This window comes from Oryza sativa, chromosome 12 (assembly GCF_034140825.1).
Source record: "Oryza sativa Japonica Group chromosome 12, ASM3414082v1".
Classification (NCBI taxonomy): domain Eukaryota; kingdom Viridiplantae; phylum Streptophyta; class Magnoliopsida; order Poales; family Poaceae; genus Oryza; species Oryza sativa.
This window is the reverse complement of record NC_089046.1, coordinates 25,820,767-25,835,365: the sequence shown is the minus strand read 5'-3', so window position 1 is coordinate 25,835,365 and position 14,599 is coordinate 25,820,767. Positions and strand designations below refer to the sequence as shown.

General features: G+C 39.0%; 1 protein-coding gene across 1 annotated transcript; it reads right to left on the bottom strand.

The window, feature by feature from the left end:
- Positions 1-3,150: 3,150 nt before the first annotated feature.
- On the bottom strand, positions 3,151-6,940 carry LOC4352709 (transcription factor PHYTOCHROME INTERACTING FACTOR-LIKE 13-like). The gene is made up of 6 exons (XM_015764147.3): positions 6,640-6,940; positions 6,218-6,536; positions 5,949-6,002; positions 5,061-5,126; positions 4,567-4,632; positions 3,151-4,053 (listed from the first exon to the last, which is right to left on the bottom strand). Exons 1-6 carry the CDS (start codon positions 6,750-6,752, stop codon positions 3,874-3,876), a joined length of 798 nt encoding a protein of 265 aa, XP_015619633.1. The 5' UTR covers positions 6,753-6,940; the 3' UTR covers positions 3,151-3,873.
- Between the last annotated feature and the right edge of the window lie 7,659 nt (positions 6,941-14,599).

Genomic DNA, 14,599 nt, shown 5'->3' with positions numbered 1-14,599 from the left:
TTTAGCGATGTCCACGCACTGACGGAGGATGACGGGTGTTGGAGCAATAGAGCGTTAGCTCGGATCGGCAGCAGGTAGGCAGTAGGTGAAAACCTAGCTCGGATTTGCTGGGCCGGCAACAACGGCATTTCGGGTGTCGTTCTCTCTCTTGGGGGTGTTGTCGAGTCATCCCTCTCCATCTAGTGGGGTTGTCAAGTGAAAACCCTATCCTGGTTCTCCTTGAGATCTCAACGGATGGTGGCGGCAGTACTCAGAGTCGCTTTTCTCCCTAGAGACATCGTTTAGGAGGCCCCCAGCCAAAACATCTCTCTGACAGCTTGTGCGTTGCTCTCTCTAGATGTTTGTCCTCTTGCAGTGGCGTCCTTGCTTTTGTAAGTTGGCCATGTTGGCGAGCCTTGTGAGAGAGAGCGGTTACATTCTTCTCTATCACTTTATCCCCTTTCAATCACAAAGAAAGACTTGGATAGAGTTGAGTGTGGTGCTCATCTGTTAGGGTTTAGTTTTTGGTGGCCCAGCTTTTTCTTCATTGTTGGTCATGCGATGGTCAGTCACTTTTAGCGGCGGCTAATCCGATGTTAGCTCCGTTATCGGTGCGTGGTGGTGGTGTTTTCCTTTTGTTCCTAGCTACTGTCTTTCTCGAGTGCTAGCTTTGTATTTTTTTTCTACTTTATTCAATGAAACAATGTATCATCTGGTGTTGTTCGTTAAAAAAAATATTTCATATTTTTAAAATACTTTTTAAGAAGCTAGTGACATGAAAATCTAATTAAATCATAAAACATTTTTCTACACCTCCCATCGTTTTGACTAACGAGCACGTGTGCGACGGAATGGTATGCTTCTGACCGACTAACTAACCAGGTTATTAAGGGTCTGTCCAATATTTTTTAACCATACCATTATTTGGTAAAATTGACAATTAGATATAATGGTAAAATTGACAATTAGATGGTTACATTTAGTTTATTGTCAAATATTGGCAATTAATGTGAATGGAATTTTGGGAGTATTATTAAATAATTGTACCAAAATTTTGATAATGTTATCAATTTGCTAAAATTTTAGCGCTACTAAATTTTGGTAAGGTTTATTTTGGTATCAATATGAACCTACCCTAATTAAGCAATTCGACCATCAGGCATCAGCCAAACGAACTAGCCAAGGCATGCTGGGTAGTGCTCATGTGTGCTAGCTCGGCATAACAGGCCGGCCCATAGCCTAGCTAGTAGCCCACCAAGGAACCAGACGTTTCTGGCAGCTGGGCCTCTTTTTATTTCTTCAATTTCTTTTGAGTATGGTGAGTGTGTTTGTTGTGCTCCAATTCATTTCTCGATCAGTGTCTATATGTTCATACGTACGTACGTATATATGGTTGATTCCTTTGGGTTTCAACTAAGAGAAGTTTTATGGTGAAGGTGGATGCTTCCATGATTTAAATTATGTCATCTACTTATTAATCAAGAGATAACAAGTACAACATATCAATCTCTAATACACAAACCTTAATAATTTTCTTTTATTAGTTTCACTCTTACGTCATCCTGAACTCCTTTTTTTTTTAAGATTGTATGGATCGAGATTATCCCTTCTAAGATATGGCTCATTCTCTCTCCTAACTTCTCTTCTCCACCCTTATGGGACAAATTTAGTACTCCTTCCATTTTAAAATGTATGACGCGCTTAATTTTTCGCATAATGTTTGACCATTCATTTTATTAAAAAAAACTTATATGAGTATCATTTATTTTGTTATAACTTATTTTATCATCAAATAATTAACTTATATTTTTATATGATCATATACTAACTAAAATTTTAAATAAGACAAATTGACAAACATTATGCGAAAAAGTCAATGTAGTCATATATTTTAAATATTCCCTCCTTTCCTAAATGTTTGACGCCGTTGACTTTTTTAAACATGTTTGATCGTTCGTCTTATTCAAAAACTTTTATGAAATGTGTAAAACTATATATGTGTCGACATTTGATGTCGCGATTCCGGTATTTGCATAGTATGGGGATCGTCGGTACTAGGGTATACGCGAGATTGAGGTAAAAGATATGGAGGCGAGGATTTTTATACAGGTTCGGGCCCCTGAATTGTCAGGTAATAACCCTACATCCTGTTGGCCGAATCCGGTATTGCTCTTATTCACCATAATCACACCAGTACAATATATGGGGTTGCCTATCTAACTGTTATCGACATGGCGGTCTGAAGGTCTGACTCATAGTCGACAACAGGGCAGTCTCCCTCCTCGAGTTCATGTCCGGCGAGATCAGAGATAACGCTTTCGTCTCTCCTGACAGTATCCGGAGACACCGTAGGGGACTAGCCGTGCTTATCCCTGAAGTCGATATCCGGCGTCTTGTCTTGGCGTATGTTGGCTTGTATGTCGTGGCTTCTGTTGTTCCATAGATTGTGGTGGTCGTGTCCCCTCCTCCTAAGGGGTCTTGTATTTATACCCATAGGTGTCCTCTTTTCTAAGTAGAACTAGGGAAACCAATATGGATACAATCCGAGTAGTCCTTGTTGTTTCCATGTAGAACTCTGGTTGTCTTTCCTTATCCAGAACTCCTCCTATATCCGCAGGTTGTCTCCGTATAGAACATGGTATGTGGTGGGTCCTGCCGAGATTTAGTTAACTACTATTAGGTATGTGGTATCCATAACCCTGATAATATGTATATATAAAAGTATATTTAAAAATAAATCAAATGATAGGAAAAGAATTAATAAGTACTTATTTTGAATAAAACGAACGGTCAAACATTTTTTAAAAAGTCAAAGGCGTCGGACATTTTGGGATGGAGGGAGTAGTAGTTAATACGATACTTGCTCCAAGAGCTCACACCAATTCGCATGAATTAATTCAATGAAACGATGTTGCTAATTAGCCAGCCATGCATATGGTCGACGATGGAGATCACGCATTATGTCTTTCCCCAGCTAACCGGCACGGCCGGTCATATGATTTTGAGGGCCCTAAGCGAACTCATCGCGATGAGCCTTCTAAGCTATATATGAAATTTATTGATATATACACACGCTAATTTTACTTGCAAAATGAAAACAAATACATCCATATATTAAATTTAACATACCTGGTAATTATCAAGAAATAAAGTCGATCAAAACAACAATATATTTGTAACTTGGAACTAATATCATTATTCATTAACTTAATAAAGAATAGAACCCTATCATATCCATTGCTTCCTATGAAAAGATACTTCTTCGGGCATTTCTTGATGCAAAATCATCAAGAACGGTATTAAGATCAATAGTGTCCAAGATATCCTTCTTGATTAAGCACATAGTCAAGCCATTTAACCTTTCTTGCGACTTAGTTGATCTCAAATAGTTCTTCAACAACTTTAATTTTGAGAAACTTCTTTCAGCTGAAGCTACCGTCACATGTACGGTTAAGAGAATTCGATAGGCAACTGAAACATTTTTATAGAAATCCGCATCCATAAAAAACTTCAGAATCCCAGGTGCGGACATCGAAGAATCTGATAAACTCACTTGCAACACCTTTAATTCCGAATAAAAATCATTGATCTCAACATTGGATGAGGTACTAGATTACTAGGATTAGGTGTTGGCACCCCCACCATTATGGCCCCCGTCATCATGGCCCCCGACGGTCGCCTCGGCTGCATAGTGCCAGGGCCGGCCCTGCTAACCGGCAGCTCTAGCCGGCGACGGCCGGCCGGCCGGCTACCGGCGATGACGGCTGCTCGTGATCGTAGCTATGCTGCCATTACTGCTTGAGCCCTGAAGAAGATGGTGATCGCCGGTGGACGACGAAGGATAGATCCATGGAGGCGCCGCCGCCGCAGGCATCATCATCGTCACCAACGGAATCACTGGCGCCCCAAACGGAAACACCGGCACCGGTGGTGGACGGAGACCACCACCATCAGCCGGCGATGGCGGTGGAGGCCGCCTTGTGACGCCGCCGGCGGTCCGCCGGCGGCGAACGCCGGCGGTGGCTGCACGACGGGGTACACTGCTGCTGGTCTCACCATCGTCGGATACATTGCCTGGACACAACACGTGTACGTACTTACACGTCAATTAATGTATAGGGTATATACGCATGTGTTCAAAAACAAATTATTAATTAATCACAAGTCAATGTAGGATAATTAAGCTAGCAAGCAGATGAGCTAATAACCTTCAACATTAATTGTTAATTACAACCCACATGTATCAAATTAATATCTCATCATATTTCAACATATATATATTCATCCATTATTTTGTACTATATTATTTACCATGTATTCATTTAAATATTCCACAACAAAGCACAGAACATCATCTAGCTGGGTCATTCACTACATTTTTAACTTGATGTATAGTTAGTTAAAATTAAAGACGTGAATATTAGGGAAGGACCTAATATCAAATAATTAGAAATGGTGAGATTTCGAACCCAAATGTATAGTTAGTTTAAATTCTCTCAAACTTGATCTATTAATGTACTTATGTTAAATAATCATATCAATTCTCTCCACAGAAATACGATTATATATAGCCGCAGGGGGGTCAACCTGAAGTTGCTGCTGCAGTGACTTCATGTAATGGATTGTCCGGTCCAGCGTCGAGGATTGGCTACACTGCATGCAATGACACATGTGTATTAGGCACAACAACTGTTATATACTCCCTCCGTTTCAAAATATTTGACACCGTTGACTTTTTAGCACATGTTTGACCGTTCGTCTTATTAAAAAAATTTATGAAATATGTAAAACTATATGTGTACATGAAATTATATTTAACAATGAATCAAATGATATGAAAAGAATAAATAATTACTTAAATTTTTTGAATAAGACGAATGGTCAAACACGTTCTAAAAAGTCAACGGTGTCAAATATTTTAAAACGGAGGGAGTATATATAATTGTAAGGTTCGAAATGTTTTAAATTTCTTGGGAAACAACAGCTGGTTATACATAAATTGTTGGAAGCTATAGGGGTATATGTACATGTCTTGTAATTCCAATGCAAAAGATGAGGACAAACTGTTGAGTTAAGCCGACCTTATCGCACCCTGGAACGAGCCGCTGAAGCATCTTGAACTTCTCATTTATCCTGCTCCTTCGTCTCTGCCATATATAGAGGGAAAACACACATCGATTTGCATCATGTACATATATATATACATGCATGCAACATATGGATACAACGCCACGTACGTACGTACTAGCTTAACTACCCAACATTGACATGAGAATAACAGTTTAGTACTGTTTCTAGGCTTGCTCTTGAATGTAATTTCTCTTCCAAAAGTGTGGATTGTATTAAATGGTACTACTAATTATATATAGAAATTAAGTTGTTCACTTATTTGATCTAAAAGGTTGGGTTCGTTGATTGAGGTTGCGAACTAACCTCTCACACACGCAAAACAGGGTAACTCATTAGCGAATAATTAATTAAATATTAGATTTTTGAAAAATAGATTAATATGAATTTTTTAAAAAAAAAACTTTTGTATAGAAAATTTTATAAAAAAACACACAATTTAGCGATCTGAAAAACGTGCGCATAGAAAATAAGAGAGGTGATCAGTTAGAAAAGTGAAGACACGAACTCAGCCTAAGTGGGTTCATCGACTGACCCACTTACACCCTTAACAGTAACCACAAATTAAAGATTTATCAACACAGAACGAGGAGATTTATCAACTTGCATATATATGTGTATATATGTACTAATATTAGAGTGTTCATGGCCATTGTACAGTCTATTATGTAGAGCAACGATCATAGTCTGTTACGTAGAATCGGTGTGGATGTGTGACCTTAACAATTATGTTGTTGAACTATAGCTTTATATATAATTCCATCCTAGCTTAAATCTTAATGCATATATATTTGGTCACGATTTGTCGCTGGCCCAGCGAAAAAGTAAGTGTACTGTATTACCTTCTCTGTTAAGCCGTGTGTTTCTGCGTATCCAGGATTTCTTCTTGCTTTGTGCTGTACGTCAGACAGAAGGTAATAGATCAAATCAACAGTGTGTTAACTAATTTGCAACAGAAAAATCGAATCGTGTATATATTGGTAAAGGAAAAAATATAAATTGATAGATATTTTTAACTTAATAATTTTGAACAAAATTAAGAGAATATTAAGTTGGAAGCTTATTTTGACATAAATAATCATTAAAGTTGTCTATATCAGTATATAGCCACCTTGACGCGCCGCCTCTCTTCCGTTCTTGTTGGGAGCTTCTTATCCATCTTCTCCGTCAACGGCTCGCCGTCGGGCTTCTTCACCGCCGGATCTTGATGGTCTCCGCCGGCAGCCACGTCGTCGCCGCCGCCGCCGCCAGAGCCGGTGACAATCGTGGAGAGCCACGCCGCCATCTCGTCCTCGGAGGTCGGCTCCGGCGACGATCCCGGCAGCAATCGACGGCAGCAGGGAACACCAGCAGGCTGCACCTCTCCGGCGCCGCTGTCGATCTCGCCGCCGCCGCAGCTTTCCCAGACCAACTCGAAGAGATCGTCGCCGCTGTAAAATATACCGAGTTATTAGTTAGTTAGTTAATTAGTTAATTAATTAAAGCAATAAAGATGGACGTATATATGCGTTCATGAGATCATGGAGTATGTACGTGGAGGCATCATAGTCTCTGAACATCTGGTCGAGCGTGATCATGTCAACGGCGGCGGCGGCGGCGGTGGTGGCCTCGCCGAGGTCGCCGGAGCTGTACGGGAAACTCATCATGATCGTATGCTAATTCGATCGGCCTCGTCAATCTAGCTAGCTAAAGCTAATTAGGATAGTGTCATGCATGAGTAGTGTACTCACTCGCTCACTCAGTGTCAGTGACATTTATACTGGAGCCTGGAGCATTTGGAGTAAGGAAGGAACAAATGGATCATATATATGGCCGGAGAGATCAGACATCGAGCTAGAGATCGAGAGACGAAGGATGGGATGATCTAAGATGATTGGATGTGCATGTGCCAGGGATTGGTGCGCTCCCGGGAGCAGAAATGCTTTCTTATTATAATAGGATATTTTCATTAATCAATAAAAAAACATCTAGTTACAGAAAAAAAAAACTATGTAGCATAAATATATTATGTCGACTTAGATAAATCAGTTCTATGTAAGCCGAAAAATATGTATAATTATTCGCACTACATAGCAAGTATTGATGGGCTATATATACATGATAAGCTTTCTCTATCTCCTAAGAAAAATCTAGTATGAGATATGATATATTTTAGTATTACGATCTACTTTCTATACCGTCTAGATTTATAATAGACTATACTATGGGTTTTTAAACCTTTATGAATTGGACGGAGGTAGTAGATAGGTAGGCCGGGCACATGCCAGCTTAGTCGTCGTCGTTGGTGGCAACGACATGCATGCGTGCAAGGTGTCACTGCATACTTGGTAGAGAGGGAGGCGAGTGACCAGGTGTCTTTACACCACCAGCTAGCTACGCTGGCCTATGGATCATCAGCTACGTGATATTTTATGTGTGCAGCTAGCTAGTGCGCACCATGAATTAATATCGATCTTGCCACCACAGTCGGCAGCGGCGGCGGCGGCACAGTGTCCTGCCTGTGTCAGAACAAACGAGACAACGGCCGGCCGGCCGGCGGCGTACGGACACATCTCAATCTGTGATGCTGCGGCGGAGTATACCACTTTGGGCAGCCTGATTTGGGCAACCCAATCAATAGGCACAGTACGTATCTTCTTAGAGCAAGTTTAACAGTATAGCGCACTATTGGCTCCAATTCAACTATAGTTAATTCATATAATAGTTGCTTACTACACTATTAATATATGGTCCCACATATCATACACACATTACGTCTTGGAGTCTGTGCTGCAGCTGGCTATAAATCTGTAGCCCGCTGCTCTTCTCTCTCATCTTTTATCTCATTAAAATATGTTTGCAGCTGGCTAATAGTCTGCTATTGTACTTGCTCTTAGATTAACTAGTATGATGGCCCACGCAGATTATGCGGCTAGCATCATTATATTTTCTCTTGTATAATAGCGCATATATATATATATATTATTAAAATATATTAAAATGACAACATAATTTTAAATTTTGTACTAACTTTACCAAACTACCAATGTGTAATATTCATACTATATTTTATATACGTGATAGTTATTAATTATTTTTAATATCAAACTTAAGTTATTTCTAAATTATATTCCTATGTGGACTGTAGACTCGTCTTCCAATATTCCTTATTTTTTATTCCAAATTTTCGTTATTTGTAAATTGTATTTCTATATAGACTATAGGCTCTTCTTCCAATATTATTTATTTCTAATTCTGATTTTTCATTATTTCTAAATGTATTTCTATGTGGACTCTAAACTCATCTTTTAATATTCTTTATTTTTTAATTTCGAATTTTAGTTACTTCTAAATTGTATTCATATATGGGCTCTAGACTCTTCTTGCCATATTTTTTATTTCGAATTTTAGCTATTTGTAAATTGTATTTCTATATGTACCCTAAACTCTACTTTTAATTTTATTATTTTTATTCCGAATTTTAGTTCATTTCAAATTCGTATATGGACTCTATACTCTTCTTCTAATATTCCTTTTTTTTAATTCCGAATTTCTATTATTTCTTATTGTATTTCTATCTGGACTTGTCGGAGATATGGGCCCGAGGGTATGCGAAGTGAGGGGAATCTACCTTCCCATCCTACCACGTGTCCCTACAGCATGTTCCTGTCCCCGCATTCCGCGAACCGCAAGAGCGGCCGGGGGGTCAGGGCCTCGGGGTGCCACATCATGCCCTCGGGCCCTTGCACTGCTTTGCCCCGAGGCCCTCGCCCAGCCGCCGTTTGGCGGGGGGAGCAAGCGAGGAGGGGGCCCAGGCTGAACTTCCTTTAATGCGCGCAGCGCCCCAACTGCCCCCTGTCGCATTTAATGCAGTGGGGCAGACGTGCGGCGTGCTAAACTGACGCGAGATGGTCAAGATCAATGATCGGTCTGTGACTGGCCTGACGCCGGTCACGTCTGACTGGACGGACAACCGTGCTCCCACGTCGCATCTGCTTCCGATGGAGTGGAGGTAGGTATGACCCATCCCATCGGGGGGTCATTCGGACGGCGGCCACCACAAGTCTTCACCTATTAATGAGGGAATGACAGGGTTGTCCCCCGTGTCAGGCGAGGGACGGCGCTGGGCCCCGCTCAAGGACAAGCTGTGGTTTAGCTTCCAGGCGAAGGCACGGGTCGAGTTCCAGTCAAGATAGGGTGGGTCCCCACCTGAAAGAAGAGTAGGTAGAGGCGGTGCATGTGGTATCCCCTTGAGGTATAAAAGGAGGACCTTGCCCACCGAGAAAGAGGACGACTCTCAGAAAACCTGAGCTTGTGGAGGAGGGAAGTAAGAGTGTTCTCCCGAGTTTAGGAACCCTTGTAACTCTCAGTCTAAATCCCATACACAGGAGTAGGGTATTACGCATCATAGCGGCCCGAATCTGTATAATTTGGTTGTGTGCGAGCTAGCTAGGAGCCTTGGGGACGGATATGCGATTTCTAGAGGCGAGCTTCTTCCCCCGGCCGAACTCACGAAAGGGGGGTCTCACGATCTCTCGCTAGAGAGGATCACTCCTCGACAGGACTCTATACTCTTTTTAAAATATTATTTATTTTTAATTCCGAGTTTCATTTATTTCTAAATTATATTTCTATATGGACTCTAACCTTATTTTATTTTTCTTATTTTTTAATTCTGGATTTCCATTAGTTCTAAATTGTATACCGGCGTGGACTCTAGTCTCCTCTTCCAATATTCCTTATCTTTGAATTTCGTATTTCAGTTATTTCTAAATTGTATTTCTATATGAACTCTGTTTTTTCTTTTTCTCTGATTAATATGAGAAATTCTAAATCCATAGCGCCGCACCTGAGATTATTCTCTCTCAGCTCGATCTCCTGTTGTGGCTTCGCCAACTTGTAAGCATGTGTGGGGTTAGTTAATTAACAAATACAGCTGCAAGCTGGTATGTATATATACATATAGTTGCCCGTAGTATTTTAAGAAAATACCCATATTTTGCAACATTGACGATATGTTCCATGCAATTCGGATGGTCTCTGCAAACTAGAGGCCGGTTTATATCTGTGATGTTTAATAATCATGCAAATGTCATGATTCAGACGTGCATGCATAAGTTAATGGCTGCGTGGGTCGGCTATAGCTAGCTTATCGATGTGCATAGAATAAGTTAGCAATTAAACATGTTTTGTGGACGTAATCGGTCTCAGAGTATATATATATGTATATATGTAGGCTGTAGGTTCTAAAAAAAAAGCTAAGGTAGTGTATGCATGGGCACATACTGCAGATGCATGCATATTATATATACGCAAAATCGGCTTTATCATATCGTAAGATGTGTACTCATGTGTACACATCTCACATGTATGTTGGCATTTGATATAGATGTGGCAAGTACGTAGAATACAAGATGGATATAACTGCGCACAGAATATATTTGTCGATGCATGCATGGATTCATTTATCGAGACAATAATTATGCGTGCAATTAATGTCGTCCTAAAATATAACAACTTTATAACTTTTAGTAATGAATGTGGACGTACGATTGTTCAGATTTATAACTAGAAATGTTTATATTTTAGGACGGAGAGAATACTTTATAGGTTTTGACGTAAGAGCAAGTTTAATAGTATAACCCACTACTAGCTCCAATTCATCTATAGCCAATCTAATAGTCAATTCATACAATTTTTTCTTAATTAATTACCATCATCTTTAATTTAATTTAAATCTGCGGGTTAAGTATTCGCAGGCTAATAAGAGAGTACGTAGGCAACTTATAGCAAATAGTACAAATTATGTAGGCACGCACCCGGACGAGCAGAATGGCAGGATTGACGACAGAGGCATTGCATGCATGGACATAATCTTATGATCCCTAGCTATATTAGCTAGCCCCTCTACGAAAACGATAATTGATCCGGTCATCGCCAGCTAGCTTGCAACATACCAGTGGCTGAGCTAAAAAATTTTGTAAACCCTGAGCAAGTATTAAAAGAATAGAAAAAGTACTGCTACCGCTTATGTAAATGTTTATGTGCTCATTTTACTACCAACTGAAGACAACGATTTTATAACAAAAGCATAATTCGACGCACATGTAATTTTCACTAGTTGACAATTTGTAAACCTAGTACTTCAGTACTTTAGTTGATGAATCATGCCATCTATTGTAAAGCAAGCAAGTTGGCAACTAGTGGCCACGGCCTAATTGCATGCTACAGTACGTGTGGCCGTGCGACAAATGCTACCTGTGCTTGTACCAAATCATCTACTAGTACTAAGTACAGAGCCTGATAACTTTGTCAAGGAGCAAGCTAATCAGGCCTAGTTTAGTTCCTAACTTTTTCTTTAAACTTTCAACTTTTCCATCACATCAAAACTTTTCTACACACAAACTTCCAACCTTTTCATCACATCGTTCGAATTTCAATTAAACTTCTAATATTGGTGTGAACTAAACACACCCTCAGTCGGTTTTAACAAAGAGAAATCACCCTCGGTGCATGCCACATGCCGCACGCAGAGCCTGAGCAATTGCCCACGCTGGTCGGGCGGTGAATCCGTAGCTGCAACATACTGGCATATAATATATTCATATATATATATGTTTGTAGCGCCTATGCATGGTTTATAGTACCAGTAGAGTCGTGTACATATATAAGAGTATAAATTAAATTCATTAAATTATGCAACAATTCAGCTACCTAATAACTTCCATTCATTTATGTAAAATTAAAGAACTTCCATGCATTGACCATATTGATATCGTAGCTACATTATACTTATTAATTATAAGATTATAATATCAGAGTTATATTATAGTTGGTATATTTGAAGGTTTTCTGAAAAAAAAATCGAATGTTTATATGGTCAAGTATTCCCTTGACCATATATACGTACTACTAGCTTACATGGAGTATATATACGGAATATGTTTGTAGTTTTGTGCAGCATCACATCATTAATAGTATTAATGAAGTTATGGGCCTTGATTAGTCGGATGTTCTTAAGGGTATAGCTAACCCGTGAATCCACCTATAGATTAAAATAAATAAAATCATGATTTATTTTCTCCTGTATGATTTTACGGATCACCCACTTATACACTCTTTAGCTAGCTGTCCCTGCAACCTATCTTAGATGGGCCAAGCAAGCTATCTTGAGTGCAGAGAATACTTGGGCCTTGGACCTTACCAGGCCCAATATAAAAATGGTGGCAGATACTTCCAGTCCTCCTGATTAATCTCCTCTTCATCTCTTGTTCCTTCCTTTCAAATGCTATTGTAGACTAGTAATACGTGTAAAATCTTAATAATAATAATGGCGAAATTATTGATTAGTGAATTTAATTAAGTATATTAATTAATCTAGTGATATTAATTAACACGAATGAAGCTAATTAAGATCTTGATCTACAGCCTGTACAGTGCATATAGTACTGTATAGAAGTAGCAAAGCATATTTTACCAATCATCTGTGTGTGCGCCTACTACTAGTCGTGTGTATATATATCTACCCATCCGATAAATTAAGAGCAATTTAAACAGGATCAGTTGAATATGGCGTAAATTTCAGGTTTCCACCAGCCTCATCATTCGCCCCATATGAAATCAGCTGCTACCGAAATTTTAAATTGTAAAACAAAATTTTTAGAGATGATTTTTTTAAGGTAAAAGAAGTTTTCTTAAACACGGTCATAGTGGTGGGGATGGCAAACACATTTTAAATTGTAAAAGAACTTTTTTAAGGTAATACAATCATAGTGAAAACACTCCCAACCTCTACATTATAAGACACTAGTGGTGGGGGTGGCAGTATATTACTTTCTCATTTCTTTCTCTCAAATACTCTCCCACCACTAAAACGGAACGGTTCATTAGCACGTGATTAATTAAGTATTAGCTAATTTTTTTTTCAAAAATAGATAAATTTGATTTTTAAGCAACTTTCGTATAGAAACTTTTTGCAAAAAAACACACCGTTTAGCAGTTTGAAAAGCGTGCGTGCGAAAAACGAGGGAGAAGGGTTGGGAACAAGGGTTGCAAACACAGCCTTAGTACAATGAATTTGTCAATGCTCATGTTTAGATTTATTATACTAGGTTATATGCCATCCTTATCTAGATTTGTCTATTTTGGAACGGGGGAATACACTTTAAGGACGTGTTATTTACTCTCTTATTATCAACTTTTTCTTGTTTCTGTACACACGCTTCCCAAACAACTAAATGGTGTGTTTTTAAAATAAATATGTAAGTTACTTTAAAAAATCATATTAATCTATTTTCAATTTTCCAGCTTTAATTATTTATGTACTAATCCATCGATCTGTTTTGCGTGTAGGAAGGAAAGTATTCCAAGCATCACAAAAAACAAGAGAGAACAAGGCGTGTTCTTCTTATGTGATGGCAAGGCATATAGAATACTCCCTCTTCCGAAATAAGTTTATTTTTTTCTTCCTTTTATCTCAAAATAAGTTTATTTTTTAATAATCTTTGCATTGGAGTTTATGAATTATGGAATAAATATATTTTGAGTAGATAAAGTGGGGACTAACTGCATTGGGATTTGATATAGTAAAAGTGATATAGTTGTTTTAGTTTTGTATTGATATGTTTGTGATGAATGAAAAATGAATTTATTTTACAGAGAGAGTAGTCAATTAGTTCGTTTGTTTTGTTGAAAGATCGCATAGCTTAACTGGTTAGTTTATTTTTTTTGGAACCAACTCATGTGGGTTCAAGTCCTAAATTTAACACGGGAACTCGTGTTTACGTGTATTTATTCTTTCAGCGGTAGCTAGGCAGCACACTCGTTGTTGATAGCGAGACGTCCGTTGTGACTTTGTCAATCTTAAGATATGTCGGTTGAGTCTTTTAAAATGCTTATGAAAACAAAATATGCGTGTATAAGTTTATAAGTACAAAATATGAGTATACGTGTGCTATGAGTATTCATAGTGAGAGAGACCCTTCATTTTGGACTTTTGGTGACATTGGCTAGGCCAGCTCGGTCGGACCGAGGTAGACGAAAGCGAGCACGAGCTCTGCGCGAGGCATGACCTGACCCAACCCAACCCACTGTCCGGCCCCTCCGACCGGCCGCTGTCCGGGACCACTCATGCCACTCACGGGGGTCAACAACAGTGGGCCCCACATAACCCCGCTCGTGGGCCCCCCGGCCCAGCCTCGCCCGCGCTTTGAGTTCGCGGAAAAGTAAGACCTGTTTAGAAAGGACTAACACTTTAAATGTTCGGACACTAATTATAAATATTAAACGTAGACTATTAATAAAAACTCATCTATAATTTTGTACTAATTCGCAAGACGAATCTATTGAGACTAATTAATCCATGATTAGCCTATGTGATGCGATAGTAAACATTCTCTACTTATTGATTAATTAGACTTAAAAAATTTATCTCGCGAATTAGCTTTTATTTATGTAATTAGTTTTATAAGTAGTCTATATTTAATACTCTAAATTAATGTCTAAATATAGCGAG

Coding starts and splice junctions, on each gene's coding strand:
- LOC4352709 (XM_015764147.3), bottom strand. CDS start 6,752: ATGATGAGTTTCCCGTACAGCTCCGGCGACCTCGGCGAGGCCACCACC. Junction 6,537..6,639: donor AGAGACTATGATGCCTCCAC/GTACATACTCCA, acceptor TATATTTTACAG/CGGCGACGATCTCTTCGAGT. Junction 5,127..5,948: donor CACACGGCTTAACAGAGAAG/GTAATACAGTAC, acceptor TATATATGGCAG/AGACGAAGGAGCAGGATAAA.